The sequence below is a fragment of the Aspergillus pseudotamarii genome (assembly GCF_009193445.1).
Source record: "Aspergillus pseudotamarii strain CBS 117625 unplaced genomic scaffold BDV38scaffold_7, whole genome shotgun sequence".
Lineage (NCBI taxonomy): Eukaryota > Fungi > Ascomycota > Eurotiomycetes > Eurotiales > Aspergillaceae > Aspergillus > Aspergillus pseudotamarii.
In genome coordinates, this window is record NW_022475021.1 from 610,769 (window position 1) to 623,722 (window position 12,954).

The window sequence follows — 12,954 nt, forward strand, 5'->3', positions numbered from 1 at the left end:
AAAAAAAAAAAAAAAAAAAAAAAAAAAAAAAAAAAGTATAGAAAAGAAAATAAAAAGCATGTAAAATCAATCATGCTCCAATAAATCTCACCGTCATATCCTGATCCCCCGTAACCTCAGTTTGAGTAAGCACCTTATTATTCTGCTTCAGCTCAATAACCTCTCCGCCATTCAATCCAAACTTAGCATTCCCAGCTTCAGCCTGTGCACCGCTGAACTGAACCTCCCCGAAGTTAGCCATGACGACCATCGAATCTCCCGACTGGAAGTCCTCCACGATCCACTCCGCATTCTGGCCTGCCAAGGTAGCCGTGGGCGCAGGAGCATTCACCGTCTGTGACACCGTCTGACCGGTGGATTTATTCTCGATGATAGCGATACCCTCACTTGGGGAAGTCGATCGTACCGTAGAGACAATCGTATCGCCTTCATTGACATCGATATTGGGGAAATTGGTCGCATAGGCCGGGTACCATTCGAACCAGGCGTGATTTTGTTGATTGGGATCGGCGTAAAAGTCCACGCCGGCTTGGAGGATAGCCCCCGAGTAGGTGCCTCCGTCGATGCCGACCCAGACGGAACCGGCTTGGACTCCATTTTGGTTGGCGATGGCGGTGGAGGAGGGGATTGTGAATGTTGCTGTTACGGCCGTATAGGGGCCTTCGGGAGGTGCTTGCTCGCGTACTACTCCCGCCCAGTTGTTGCTGTATTGGACGGCGGCCCCTGCTACCCTGGCCTCGGAATCTGTGGCGTAGCCTCCGCCTTGTAGGGGGAGGGTTAGGTGGTCTAGTGATCTATGACGCATGCGCTGGGCGAGCGTGCTGCCTGGGGCGGCTAGGGCTCCGCTGATGAGGGCGGCGGTGAGATAGGCGTGTGTGGGCTTCATAATGGATGGGTAGTCCGTTTGGTCAACGGGGAAAGATAGTTGTTTCGTGGTAACGGCTGTGGATAAACGGATTGCTAGACAGAGAAGGCCGGTACAATGGGATCGTCTTATAGCTGTGTATGACGAGATGAGGTCGGCCGGATTAGGGAATCGGGGCAGCTATATCTCCTGATCTCGTCTTAATCTTAGATTGCACGAGGCATAGCCATCGGATCGGGTTGTGGAGAATCATGGCACATGGGAGTTTCGTGTCTGTCGCTTCAGCTTCCCGTGTGGCGTGCCTGCTTTAGGTAGGTTTGCAGTGACCACGACTATGAAACAGGACAGCTAACAAACAAACATTGGTGAAATTAAGCATAGATCAGCCACTTGACCTACGCGGCTCGTGCTTTGTTGGTTGAGTCCGATTCAGGAAGTGCAGATCATCATCTACCTCGGCCATGGGTGTGGCCTGGGATAAGGTTCTTGACGATCATTGCTGGCTAATAGGTAGGTATCGCAGTTGCCGCCAACGGAAGTAAGACTCACAGTGTCGAACTCTACTTCAGTCATGGAGGTATAGTAAGAACTCAAAGCAAAGCCAGGCCGAGTCTGACACATACGGCTTCGGGGCCCAGGCACGTCAGCATGCAATCGAGTATCAAGCGACAGTGACGCAATATTGTTTACATGTCCAATCACAGGAAAGGCACGAAGCTGTTATTATTAGCAGCAACATATTTGAGGATGTAATTCGCTCGGTTATGAGGTAGCACGGACAATAAGGGATAGGGTGCATTCTTCAGCTCCGCATTCCAGCCCAACTCTGGTGTTGCCATCACGCTATCAACAAACTCGCCCGCTGGAATGCCCCTTGTCCGCGTGGCTACCGCAAACAATAATCCACTGGCTGAGGACGGTTAAATCCGCGCGGCACTAGGCTCCCCTTGTCGGCCTACTCTCCTAACTTGTGTGACAAAGGGCTTGAAGGAGTCCTTCGAGCCAAGGTTCGCTAAAATAACTTTCGTCGTCATACTCCCACGTAAGCGGTTCAGCTTTCACGGTAAGTTTATAAAAGCCAGGACAGCCTGCCAAGGCGCCGTAGAGGGATTTGACCACGCTGGCAACATGCATGCATGACGACTGGAAGCAGTAAACAAGATTTGCCATCTTATGAGGCAGGAGCACGTGGACCGCAATGAGGATTTGCAACGAAGCGTGAGTTAGACATCTAAACGGCGGACCACAGGGTGAACCGGTACAGTGATCTTGTGACATCCATGATTTGTCCTCTCGCACCACTATGCGCTCACATAGGAAGTGTGCGCATCTCCTCCACAGTCCAGTACTTTCGCATATTCTCCGCACCAAGGGTCCGAACCTCTTCGTCGAGATGCGTCCACAACACTTCCCCAAACGCGTCCATTAATCGTTTCACCTCTGTCAGTTCCAGGTCTTGCTCTCCGGAGCGGCATTTCTCTAAGTACTGTTCCAGTTCTTCCAGTCCACGATGTATCTTCTTATGTTGTGCCAATAGAGTCTTCTTCTGTCGGAACTCTGGCATCTTTCGAGCTAGCACAGGAAATATATGCTCTTCCTCAATACTGTGGTGGAAGTTAAGCTGAGAACAGAAACGCAGCCCTGTAAGGATCAGTTGCTTGGGCTTTAGTCCGCCAGACCGCTTCCCATTGGTTTCACATGCGTTCTGAAGCTCCTTCCAATACAGGCGAAAATGGTTGTGCTGGTGCCCGTTAGTAATGATTAATGAATTATCGGTTGGTGAAGATCTTAGTTGCCCTCAACAAGCATGGAAGGACGTACGAATTGGTCCATCTGTGCTGCCATGCGATTATACACGCCGAAGTCTTTCAAGGAAAGAGGGGGTAACTGCTGTTCTTTACTCCCACCCTCATTGGGAGCCGTGGCAGCCTCATTCGTGTGTGTCATTGTTGGTATGTGAAAGCGGGGTGGAGATGAAGATAAGCGACGGACTGCAGGTACTGCACCGAAAGATTTCCAGATCGTACTCGGGAGACGGACGACCATTTGGAGAGCACCAAGCCTTTGCTAAAAAAGATACGCAAATCAACCAACAACTCTTTTGCGAATAATAACTTAAGCCGACACACACCGGATGCTATAAGAAATCCATTGCCGAAGTCTCAAGCAAATCAGGTGTCGGCAATTTGTCCGCACGCGCTAACTTCATTGGGTACTCCGCAGTCCACTTCCGGACTAGCGCGTGCCTGTCCGGGAAGAACAATCGGAGGAAATCCCGTGATTCGTTTAAGGCACCCACTTTTGACCAAGTTGACATCACCGATGAGTAGCCGTTAGGGTTGATTCAATATCAAGGGCCAACTTTGGATTATTAATTCAATAGGAAATATATTGAGAAGCGACTCAAATAGAAATACCTTTTAATTGTTGTTGTCTGGTAAATCGTTTAGAAAAGAAGTCAGTCATACAAACTCTTGTTCTAGACAGAACAGTACGATATATATCTCCCAACCATCAAAATGTCATTGCGTGGAAAGAATGTCCTTCTCGTAGGTGCTTCTGCATTTGACACAAGATATTGTTGCATGATGCTAAGAAATCACAACAGACAGGTGCCTCTATGGGCATTGGGGAAGCTATCGCCTCTGCTCTGGTTGAAGCTGGGGCAAACGTGATTCTATTTTCACGCTCTGAGGTACGCCACCATGATATTCTGCGTCTCAGGCACACTAGTTAATGTTACATGTAGAACAAGCTGACACAGCTGAAAGAGAAGCTGTCGGCGACATCAGATGTGAAAATCACATATGGAACCGTGGATGTTGGGGATTATGCCAGCGTCGAAGCAGCGGTGTCGTCAGCAATCGAAGAGATGGGAGATATCGATGTTCTCATCAACAACGTGAGTCCCCAAACTTCCCTTTGATATTGAACCACCCTGTAACACACGTCGTACAGGCGGGCCTTGCCCTCGGTGCGCCGAGTCCATTCCCAGAGTTGAAAGTTTCAGACATCCTAACGATGAACAACACCAACATCAACGGGTACATGTTCATGGCCCATGCCGTACTCAATCACTCCATGCTTCGGCGGAAAGCTGGGACTATTTTAAACATTACCTCAGTCACAGGCCTGGAGGTCCCGCCATTCCCAGGCGAAGCCGTATATCATGCCAACAAGGCGTGCCAAGAGGCTTTTACCAACGCTTTGCGGAATGAGCTGAGTGGCACGGATATACGCGTGCTCGCACTGCGACCGGGATGTGTCGCGACGAATTTCCATTCGCTGCGGGTGGGTCATGACAAGGAGATGTATAATTCCTTTTTTGAAGGATATGAGTATGTATTGTCTTCTACCTGTTATTGTTAGTCGGTGCGTACTCAAATGTGACTAGGCCACTCGTGGCGCCAGACATTGCACAGGCTGCCGTTTATATGCTCCAACAGCCACCGAATCTGTCTGTCAAGGCGTTGGATATTGTTCCTTCCGGTATGTCTTCCTTTGCATCATATCGACAAACCTAATCTTGTCTTGGAAAACTAATGTTTTCATAACAGCACAACGCTCGTTGAATGTGTTTGACCGATCATGGAACGAGCGGAGAAAGGACCAATGAATAGATAATGGCAGAGGAATGCCAGGTCAAATCTGTGAATATATCGACGTTCATTTCCCTTTACAGACTAAGAAGAGAATCTCGAACATTGTTGCATGAGAGTAAGCATGTATTCACCGAATTAGAGAAATGCAATGGTTTAGTTGCCTTGGCGCGCTTTTGACGGTTGAGATTGTGAGGTGTTATTTTGAATCATGAAACCCAAGTCATCGCCTTCGGAGAACTAAAAGTGCAGTGTAGTTAATAGTCAACCAAAAGTATAGTATTAAACCCTTATATCTTTTGCAAGGATATTAGTCTTGGCAATGGGCCATTGTGTCAAAAGTCCAATCTGATTGCCTACAATGTGTTGGGAAGACCCACTGGCCCACCATCCGACGACTCCGCCTCATTAAGGAGTTGACTGTCTGTACGGAGTAGGGTTGCGCTTCTCACATGGGCCATCTCAAGATGCCGCCGCGAAGATCCCATAAAAAGTCACGCACTGGCTGTCTTCAGTGTAAAAAGAGACGAGTAAAGGTGAGCCGAATTTCCGTAATTTTCAAATTTTAGTTCAACACTGCCAGTTCAATGCCCTTCCATTTATCTGTTTAATTTTGTGTTGCGTCTTCTAGCATTTCTTTTTCCCTATCCCGTGCCTTTTAGGCCTCGGAAGTAACAATCTTTGTTAACATGGAAAAATGGTTATGCGCATCACATCTGATATCGGACTATGACTACCATATTGTGCTGTATTGGAAAAAACTACTCCTATATGGTTGAATCGTCCAATGTCCCTTCTATCTAACGCCGATACAAAATGTCTATGTATCCGAACCCTATCTGACAAACCCCCGTAGTGTGATGAGCGAGGGCCCCCTTGCAGTAACTGCACCACTCGGGGGATAGAATGCGCCTATTCCAGCGCGCCCGCTGGGGCTCGCATGCCAGAGACACTGTTGGTGAGCCCTAGCTCTCCACAGGTGCCCATAAGCTCAAACCACATACCCAGTCAATCGCCGACAGCCAGCACCCACTATGATCTACGCTCGTTGGAGCTCATGCACAAATTCTCAACAGAGACCTGTTATAGTCTCTCCAGCAACGCATACGACCACCGTGTTTGGCAAACCACCATGCCTCGCAAGGCACTTGAATATGACTTTCTCTTAGATGGCATTCTATCAATTGCATCATTGCACATAGCTGCCACAAAGGCGCCTCTAGAAGCACGTTCATACATCGACACCGCACTAGAATACCAGAACCGAGCATTGACACCCTTTCGACATGCTCTTAACAACATCTCGCCGGCGAACTGTGACGCCATTTATGCCTATTCCATTATCACCATCGCTAGCCGTATAGCCATGCCCCATCTAGCACTAGGAGATAATGAAGGTCTGAATATGATCGAAAACATCCTCCACGTCTTCGAGTTACTTCAAGGAACCACTGAGATTTCAAAAATGACTCGTGCATGGTCAGCGCAGAGTTCTTTCCCAACAGTCGGGGATTACTGGGCCTCAGCAGCCAAGCGTCTGGATAGTGAAACCGAAGAAGCTTTCTGCCGTTTAACCGCGATAAACAATCGCAAGAATAGCACGCTGCCCGAGGCACATCGGATAACGGAAGAGGCGATAGACCTGCTACGGCGCTGCTTTTGTCGGTACAGCACGATGAAAGACCCGGGCTCGGTCGTTACTTGGCTAGCTGTGGTTAACAGGCGATTTGTTGATACGCTTAGGGGTCTGGAGCCTCTTTCCTTGCTGATTCTGGGGCACTGGGGGGTTTTGCTCGGTTTGCTTGATGGGAAGATCTGGTGGGCGTCGAACTCGGGGAGAGCTTTGGTAACTGATATATTGGGTGTTTGTGGGAGGGGCCTGGTTGAGTATGGGGATGCTTGGTTGTGGCCGAAGCGGGAGTTACGTTTATGATGATGTTTTGATATAGGGATTTTACATTAAAGGAATGCGACTATTCTATTGGCCTGTGTATAGCCGTTTACAAGGTCCTCTTCCTAGTTCGTGGATTCATTTATCCGCCCGTCGCTGCGATTCCCCTATTTTGGGTAGTACTTAAGACGCGGTTGTGATGGCTATGCAGCAGTACAGAATTGACAGTAGCTATAGTCCCGTCCGAAGGGTAAATAGAATAAGTCTCTGTGGAAATTTTACAAGATCACCAACACTGTTCATATCATTGAATAGTATGTTGCCTGACGTTTTAGCATGACCAAAAATGATTTCATGAGGCCGTAGTTGAATTATTACTACCGCAAGGCAATCTTAACAGAATCTCTTGCTGTAAAATAGAAGCTTAAGATTAAATGAATAACATCAATAAAAGCAAAAGGAGAGGAGGAGTAGGCAAGGACGCAAACAGAAGATATAAACACCATCGGCAAAGCCGATATGATCGGTAGGCAGCCGATGCACAACGGTACCTCCCCGATTAAATCCACAATACATATAAGAGTCCACCATTCTTATGTTCATAACTACGTATTGTCACTTATATCTCCACTGAACTGCCACTGTTAGCACTGTTTCAGCTTGACACAGGAGATGAGGCTGTGTAGCTCTCACATCAGTTCGGCGCGAGACCCGCCAGTGCAGATCCTTACAACTCAGTTACCGCATGGGGACGAGGTCTGTTCTAACATATCAAGGTTCACTCGCCCAATGATATTTGGATTCGTTCCAGTGATGGAATGACGGGAAGTCCAACATACGCAGATTACCTGGTGTAGTGGTTTCTGATCAGCAATGTGAATAACAAATATGGTAATTCTATATTCTACTTATCAAGGAGGGGATTGACTCACCAATCAACGGAACCAGCAGGACTGAATTATCCTTTCTCCTTAAGCCGTGATCCAAGGGGGCTATGGTAGGTGATTAAATTGCCGGTTTCGAAACCTCTGCTCCGCATAACCCGTGGGGAGCTCGACAGGGATAGTCAGGCACAACACCGACTAGACCCGCCAAGCAGGACGTGGGAAGAGTGTATCCATTGCTTAGCGCTGTAGGACCGGAAGTCCAAGCACGAGAAGCTTTTTAGGCAAGCTGTCAATGTACTTATCTAGTCTAGCTATATCCGGGGAAAGAGTCGAAGGGTTCATCTGCGTTCGATAGGCAAGACAAGGCATTCGGTGAGTCGGAGGGCGGGGAGAATTACCAACCGTTGGATAAGCGATCAACCCTAAAAATACCCCGTCTGGAGGACTGGCCGTGGGGGCCAAAACCGAGCCCTAATCAGGGGACCGAGGAAGAGGACCCTGAAGCGGTTTCCATTATCTAAGGGCATATTATCCTAGCCGCTTTAGGCCTTAGCAAGTGGAAATAATGAACGCTCAAGATGTCGATTGGATCTACTCCTCTATTCTTGTCTAGGATAGCTGAGGGGGGATAATGTTGTCATAATTCTGGTATTACAATGTTGTTAGACTAAAATGAAGGTGGAGCGGTATGAATCAGGGCCAGCCAGTAAAGCACACTGTCAGACCCTCCATGTTTGTGACTATCAAGAAGCCAAGAGCCTCGGTTGTTGGGGTCTTCTTTCTGAATGGCCAGAGGATGATGGCTGCCTGCACGAGACCCCTGCCTTTCATTTCCACTGGCCCGATCAACAGGGCTTGACACTGTCAACAATTCTCAGTCTCACGAGAATGGAACGGGCCGACAGCTGGTCATATGTATCAGTCAATTACAAGGCTGTAATATCCGTGGTTACATAGCCTAGGCCCTAATGTACCTACTCTACTGAATCAGGAAACGTCGAAGACTAGAGTCCAATCCTACAGGGTCTCCCTACGCAAGTGCACTGCCTTCCCAGAAGTATACATTAGGTTTTGCAGGAACAGCTGGTCAACTTTTAATCAAAGTCCAGAATGTAATAAGAGCGCTTTTCTCGTTATTGTTTCAATGTCCCCGCCCTCGTTATCATAAAAATGTGGTCGTATTTCTGGAGTATTGCACTCACAGCTTTGCTGACGCTGGGACGGCTTACCGCAGGTATTCAACTTGATATCAATGATCCGGGTATTTCCGCTGCCGTTTGATGGAGGGTTGGTTCTGTAACTCTAACACTGGAATAGACTCGATAAAAAATGCCGCCGCAACAGCCGCCTACGGCATGATGACTTATTATCATGGTAACGAATCTGGCCAAATTCCAGGGAAGCTTCCGGGGACATGGTGGACGGGTGGTGAGGTGTTCATGGCATTGGTGCAGTACTGGTACTGGACAGGAGACACGTCATACAACGATGTTACCAAGCAAGCCTTGCTTTGGCAAAAGGGCCACAATGACTATCTACCGGACAATTATACACAAGATCTGGGCAACGACGACCAGGTATTCTGGGGTCTCGCCGCGATGACTGCCGCCGAGCTGAATTTCCCCGAGGGTGAAGAAGTGTCATGGCTCGCACTGGCCCAGGGCGTGTTCAACACTCAGGCGGAGAAATGGGACCCGGATACTTGCCATGGTGGTCTGCGGTGGCAGCGAAATTCGTGGAACGGAGGGTACGATCTTAAGAATTCCGTATCGAACGGAGGGTTCTTCCAGCTCGCTGCCCGTCTTGCACGATATACCAAAAATGAAACTTACACGGAATGGGCAGAGAAGGCATGGAACTGGGCCACGTCTGTTCCGTTGATCATCGAGAAAGGGTGGACGATAAATGATCTGGTTACTGTGGAATCGAACTGCCAGTCAGCTAACCCGATGCAATGGTCCTACAACTACGGAATCTACTTTAATGGTGCTGCATATTTGTATAACTTGGTACGGATGGCCCGCGATACTCTCGACCCCTAGGTACTACACTGGCATGACCTGCAAAAGCGTGCTGACATACTACATAGACCAATGGTGATACCAAATGGAAGAATGCGGTGGAAGGCTTACTGAATACTACATGGCGCAATTTCTTCCCACAGGAGTACGGGGGCAATATCATGGTTGAGCCATGCGAGCCGCAAAAGCCGGGAGTGGTAGAGTGCGATGGCAATCAGTCCACATTTAAGAGTTTGGTCACCGCTTGGCTCGCCTTCACCACTACAGTCATGCCCAACACGCTGGATGAGATCTTACCTAAGTTACAGGGCTCCGCAGAGGGAGCAGCCAAACAGTGTTCCGGACCCTCCCCGGACAAGATATGTGGACAGCGATGGTTCCTGGATAAGTACGATGGTGTCACCGGCCTCCGTGAGCATATGTGCGCGTTGAGCGTTTTTACTGCGAATATGGTGCCATTTAAGAATGGCAACCGTGATCAAGGTCCATTAACGGCGGACACTGGAGGTACTAGCAAAGGTGATCCGAGTGCTGGGACGGGGAGTCGAAAACCAGAGAAGGATACGCCACGAGAGATAACGACAGGGGATCGTGTCGGTGCCAGTATTGCGACGGTGGCTGTTGTGGGTATATGGCTTGGGATAGTGGCCTTCATGATGACTGGGGATTGAATTGGATTTCCCGACGGCGCACTATGCCGTGATCCCTGATCATTAACTACAAACGCAGAACAATGGAAGAAGAACCGAGATTGAAGTGACGATTCAGCTCATGGTCACTACAGACCGTACGAATAAGAGACTGAATGATGACAGTCCTTGATGGCGTCTATTTAATCTTTCTCAAAGCGATGGAAATCGCAGTGCTGGGGAGGTATGATATCGACATGATACCATGATTCCGTATCAAGAGAATATTTCCAGTCACAAATTTGTATTATACAAGTATAGTCGATATGATTATGTTAGGTTCTCTTTGCCTATGCCTACCTGCTCCGTTGCCCATTGTATAGCTCTAGTCCACTCATTGTTCCGGGCGAGTTCCTTTGCCAAACCCCCTGCAATTCTCCTCCCTGCTAGTGTTGCCCACCAAACGTCCTTCAAACGACTAAGCAAGACACCCCAATACATGTATATCAATAAGGCCATGGGTTCCTCTTGTTGTACGAGATCCACGAAATCCTCCCCAACAACCACGATCCACGGAATCGACATCGTTTCGCCTTTCGCAAAGCAGTTTCCTAAGAGTGTGATGGCACGGTCAAGGATGTTCCGTATAGCCGGATCTTTATGGAAACATAGTTTGCGCAATCGATTAAAGACCTCGCTATCTTGCTGGAATGACTGCCATTCATCATCAGAATGCGTTAAGATTGCAAATTGAAAGGGCCCCTGGGCCAGCCATGGCCGGGATTTATCAATGACAGAATGTATCCCCTTGATGAAATGGAATGGAGAAGTTAACTTCTCTATCGCGTTTCCGCGACGGCTGTCAATGAAAGGAGCAACAACTGCGCCAGCCATCATGATCACTGAGCATGCGAAAAGGGCATCGCAATTTGATGGTGAGGTGTTCTCTAGTGTAGCGCAAAAAGCAGGAACGGCACTGTTTTGGTAATGAAGTGCATCATCGATGTACTCTGAGACAATGGCTGAGTTCAGGGGACCATGATTATTGTTCACTTTGTTGTCGTTGTGGCTGCTAGTTCCACTGGCTATGTGTAGTGCAGTCAGTGCCAGCAGTGAGTCCATGAGAAACGGATAGTGGAAAGCCTGTTCCACCACGAAGGATTGGAAGACACCGCTAAGGTTCGAGGAAAAGCTGTGGCAGGTTTTCATGGACCAGACATGCATCAACTGTAGCTCTCTCATGCGCCCTTTGGGCACGGTAGGCAATGTGCTATGCGATGCCTCAGATGCCAACGCCGGGTCTGCTCTAGATTCATTTGATCTTGTCGACTGGTTTGTTTGGTACATGAGTGAGATAGGAGGATTCTGGCATTGTTCGCTCCATTCTGAATGTCGAAAAAGTTCCCCCGTAGCATACCGACAATCGGCTTTTCGGGCGGCGCAGTGGCCGCAAGGAGGGCCAGCTTCATCGCATTTGATTCTGCGTCTTTTGCATCGCTCGCAGCCGTGACGGGATTTAGTATGGGCACGCCTAGGCGGCATAGCAATTAGGCGTGTGGGTAAGATATTCAAGTTACTCTGGGTTAGATCGCAGGGAAAAAGTTGGTGTGGAGGAACTCGATTAATTCGGCGGGTACAAAATTGCCTTCGGTTCTTGGCATGTTTTTCCATCAGTTGTAGTCTGAAGGTAATAGTGGTCTTCACAGTATACAAACTACTGATGACATCCAGATTCCCTATACGTAGAGTATAGAGAGAGGAATATAGAGCCAAGTGTAAACCATACTGGGTAGTAAAGGAAAGGATAGGCATCTGTTAAAGGGAACCACGCTTCGTTGATATCACGAATGCGAGTAATGGGTCCAACAACTGCCGTGGTTAATTACAGATATAAGGCGCCTTCCCAAGCCATCTTTCCCGATCAATTTCATCTAGGACCCACGTTGCAACACTCTGCCGACTGATCCATGTGCCATCATCACCGCTTCCCAGGAATGTCGCCTTGACCGGTGCCTCTTCTGCGTCTGTCAGTCCACCAACCCGGAACAAGGTCCACTGCACAGTCTTGTCAACAGACAATGACGCTATATACCCCCCTACGCCGACCATCTCTCGATACTGCCCAGCGCTGAATAGGCTCATAAAACATGCCCCCAGCCACCATTTGAACGTTATAGTATCCAGGGGGTCGTGGTAGGACGGAGTGCACAGGATGAGAATGCGCTTGAAGTCGTGGTCTATCAGCTTTGGAACTAAGGCTTTATACCCTAATGTCAGGGGCTATATGGGTGATTAGCGGACTTCTTTGCTTGTGGGTAAAATTGAATATCTCACCGCTCCCTTCGTCCCGATCGAAGGTCCAGCGAATGAGACAAAGATGCTGGCACCACAGCTCGCGGCACGGTCCAGAACTGTTTCCTTCTCTAGAGTGCCTTCAATGACCTCCACGACTGGACTTTGTACGAGGGTTTGTGGCAGGTTGCTGGGATTGCGGACTAGTAGACTTAGGCGATGTCCTTTGTTCAGCGCAAGGGCGCAAAATTGGCTTCCGATGGCTCCTATATACTTGGTGTCAGATGTTGACTTATATAAAATGCAAATATTAGTCAATGCAGATACCTGTGGCTCCTAGCACAAGGAAATGCATGCTCTCGCTGTATTGAACAGGATATGCGTATAGAGCGGATGGGCAGGTGGATGGCGTTCAAAAGAGATTTAATCGACAGAAATAAGAAAATCAATGTTTTAGAGCAGGTTCTAGGAGAACTTACAAAGATACCCTGTTGAAGCTAGGCCATCTTCTTTTATAGGCACTTTTCTTGTTAGGTCTTTGGATGACGGTGGTACCGAAAAGGGAAATCCATACGCTGTGGGGAAACCCCAAATAGGAAAGTCTTACGCAAGATCCCAGTTCAACCATGAATTGCACGAGGGATTTTGAAATTGATATTTATCTATTTCCCAGTTGCAGTCGTAGTATAACTCGCTTAATGAATATCGTACACGGTATGGCCCACCCTCGGTTTATTTTGCTTGCCTACAAAATTCTCGCGATGAAGGGA

At 48.4% G+C, this 12,954-nt stretch overlaps 6 protein-coding genes across 6 annotated transcripts; 3 read left to right on the top strand and 3 right to left on the bottom strand.

Annotated features, from left to right (window-relative positions):
- Positions 1–70: 70 nt before the first annotated feature.
- On the bottom strand, positions 71–886 carry BDV38DRAFT_279038 (A4/G1 family peptidase; the record flags this gene model as incomplete). The annotated part of the gene is made up of 1 exon (XM_032058893.1): positions 71–886. One exon carries the CDS (start codon positions 884–886, stop codon positions 71–73), a length of 816 nt encoding a protein of 271 aa, XP_031917752.1.
- Positions 887–2,174: 1,288 nt separating this feature from the next.
- BDV38DRAFT_279039 (hemerythrin domain-containing protein) lies at positions 2,175–2,812 on the bottom strand (the record flags this gene model as incomplete). Its single annotated transcript, XM_032058894.1, has 2 exons — positions 2,175–2,606; positions 2,687–2,812. The coding sequence occupies 2 exons, from the start codon at positions 2,810–2,812 to the stop codon at positions 2,175–2,177; spliced, it is 558 nt and encodes a 185-aa protein (XP_031917753.1).
- A 389-nt stretch (positions 2,813–3,201) lies between these two features.
- On the top strand, positions 3,202–4,599 carry BDV38DRAFT_190956 (SDR family oxidoreductase). Its single transcript, XM_032052265.1, has 6 exons — positions 3,202–3,414; positions 3,474–3,560; positions 3,615–3,767; positions 3,824–4,203; positions 4,260–4,354; positions 4,423–4,599. Exons 1-6 carry the CDS (start codon positions 3,385–3,387, stop codon positions 4,479–4,481), a joined length of 804 nt encoding a protein of 267 aa, XP_031917754.1. The 5' UTR covers positions 3,202–3,384; the 3' UTR covers positions 4,482–4,599.
- Positions 4,600–4,931: 332 nt separating this feature from the next.
- On the top strand, positions 4,932–6,397 carry BDV38DRAFT_268450 (Zn(II)2Cys6 transcription factor domain-containing protein; the record flags this gene model as incomplete). The annotated part of the gene is made up of 2 exons (XM_032056774.1): positions 4,932–5,000; positions 5,321–6,397. 2 exons carry the CDS (start codon positions 4,932–4,934, stop codon positions 6,395–6,397), a joined length of 1,146 nt encoding a protein of 381 aa, XP_031917755.1.
- A 1,761-nt stretch (positions 6,398–8,158) lies between these two features.
- BDV38DRAFT_296334 (glycoside hydrolase family 76 protein) lies at positions 8,159–10,134 on the top strand. Its single transcript, XM_032062914.1, has 3 exons — positions 8,159–8,503; positions 8,560–9,251; positions 9,332–10,134. Exons 1-3 carry the CDS (start codon positions 8,413–8,415, stop codon positions 9,932–9,934), a joined length of 1,386 nt encoding a protein of 461 aa, XP_031917756.1. The 5' UTR covers positions 8,159–8,412; the 3' UTR covers positions 9,935–10,134.
- Positions 10,135–10,222: 88 nt separating this feature from the next.
- BDV38DRAFT_279043 (NAD(P)-dependent oxidoreductase) lies at positions 10,223–12,539 on the bottom strand (the record flags this gene model as incomplete). The annotated part of the gene is made up of 5 exons (XM_032058895.1): positions 10,223–11,193; positions 11,310–11,423; positions 11,779–12,172; positions 12,227–12,450; positions 12,512–12,539. 5 exons carry the CDS (start codon positions 12,537–12,539, stop codon positions 10,223–10,225), a joined length of 1,731 nt encoding a protein of 576 aa, XP_031917757.1.
- Between the last annotated feature and the right edge of the window lie 415 nt (positions 12,540–12,954).

Excerpts from the sequence above, each read along its gene's own strand:
- BDV38DRAFT_296334 (XM_032062914.1), top strand. The coding sequence starts at position 8,413 with ATGTGGTCGTATTTCTGGAGTATTGCACTCACAGCTTTGCTGACGCTG. Across the intron at positions 8,504-8,559 it reads ACTTGATATCAATGATCCGG|ACTCGATAAAAAATGCCGCC; the intron begins GTATTTCCGCTG and ends ACACTGGAATAG. Across the intron at positions 9,252-9,331 it reads CTGCATATTTGTATAACTTG|ACCAATGGTGATACCAAATG; the intron begins GTACGGATGGCC and ends CATACTACATAG.
- BDV38DRAFT_190956 (XM_032052265.1), top strand. The coding sequence starts at position 3,385 with ATGTCATTGCGTGGAAAGAATGTCCTTCTC. Across the intron at positions 4,204-4,259 it reads TCCTTTTTTGAAGGATATGA|GCCACTCGTGGCGCCAGACA; the intron begins GTATGTATTGTC and ends AAATGTGACTAG. Across the intron at positions 4,355-4,422 it reads GTTGGATATTGTTCCTTCCG|CACAACGCTCGTTGAATGTG; the intron begins GTATGTCTTCCT and ends TTTTCATAACAG.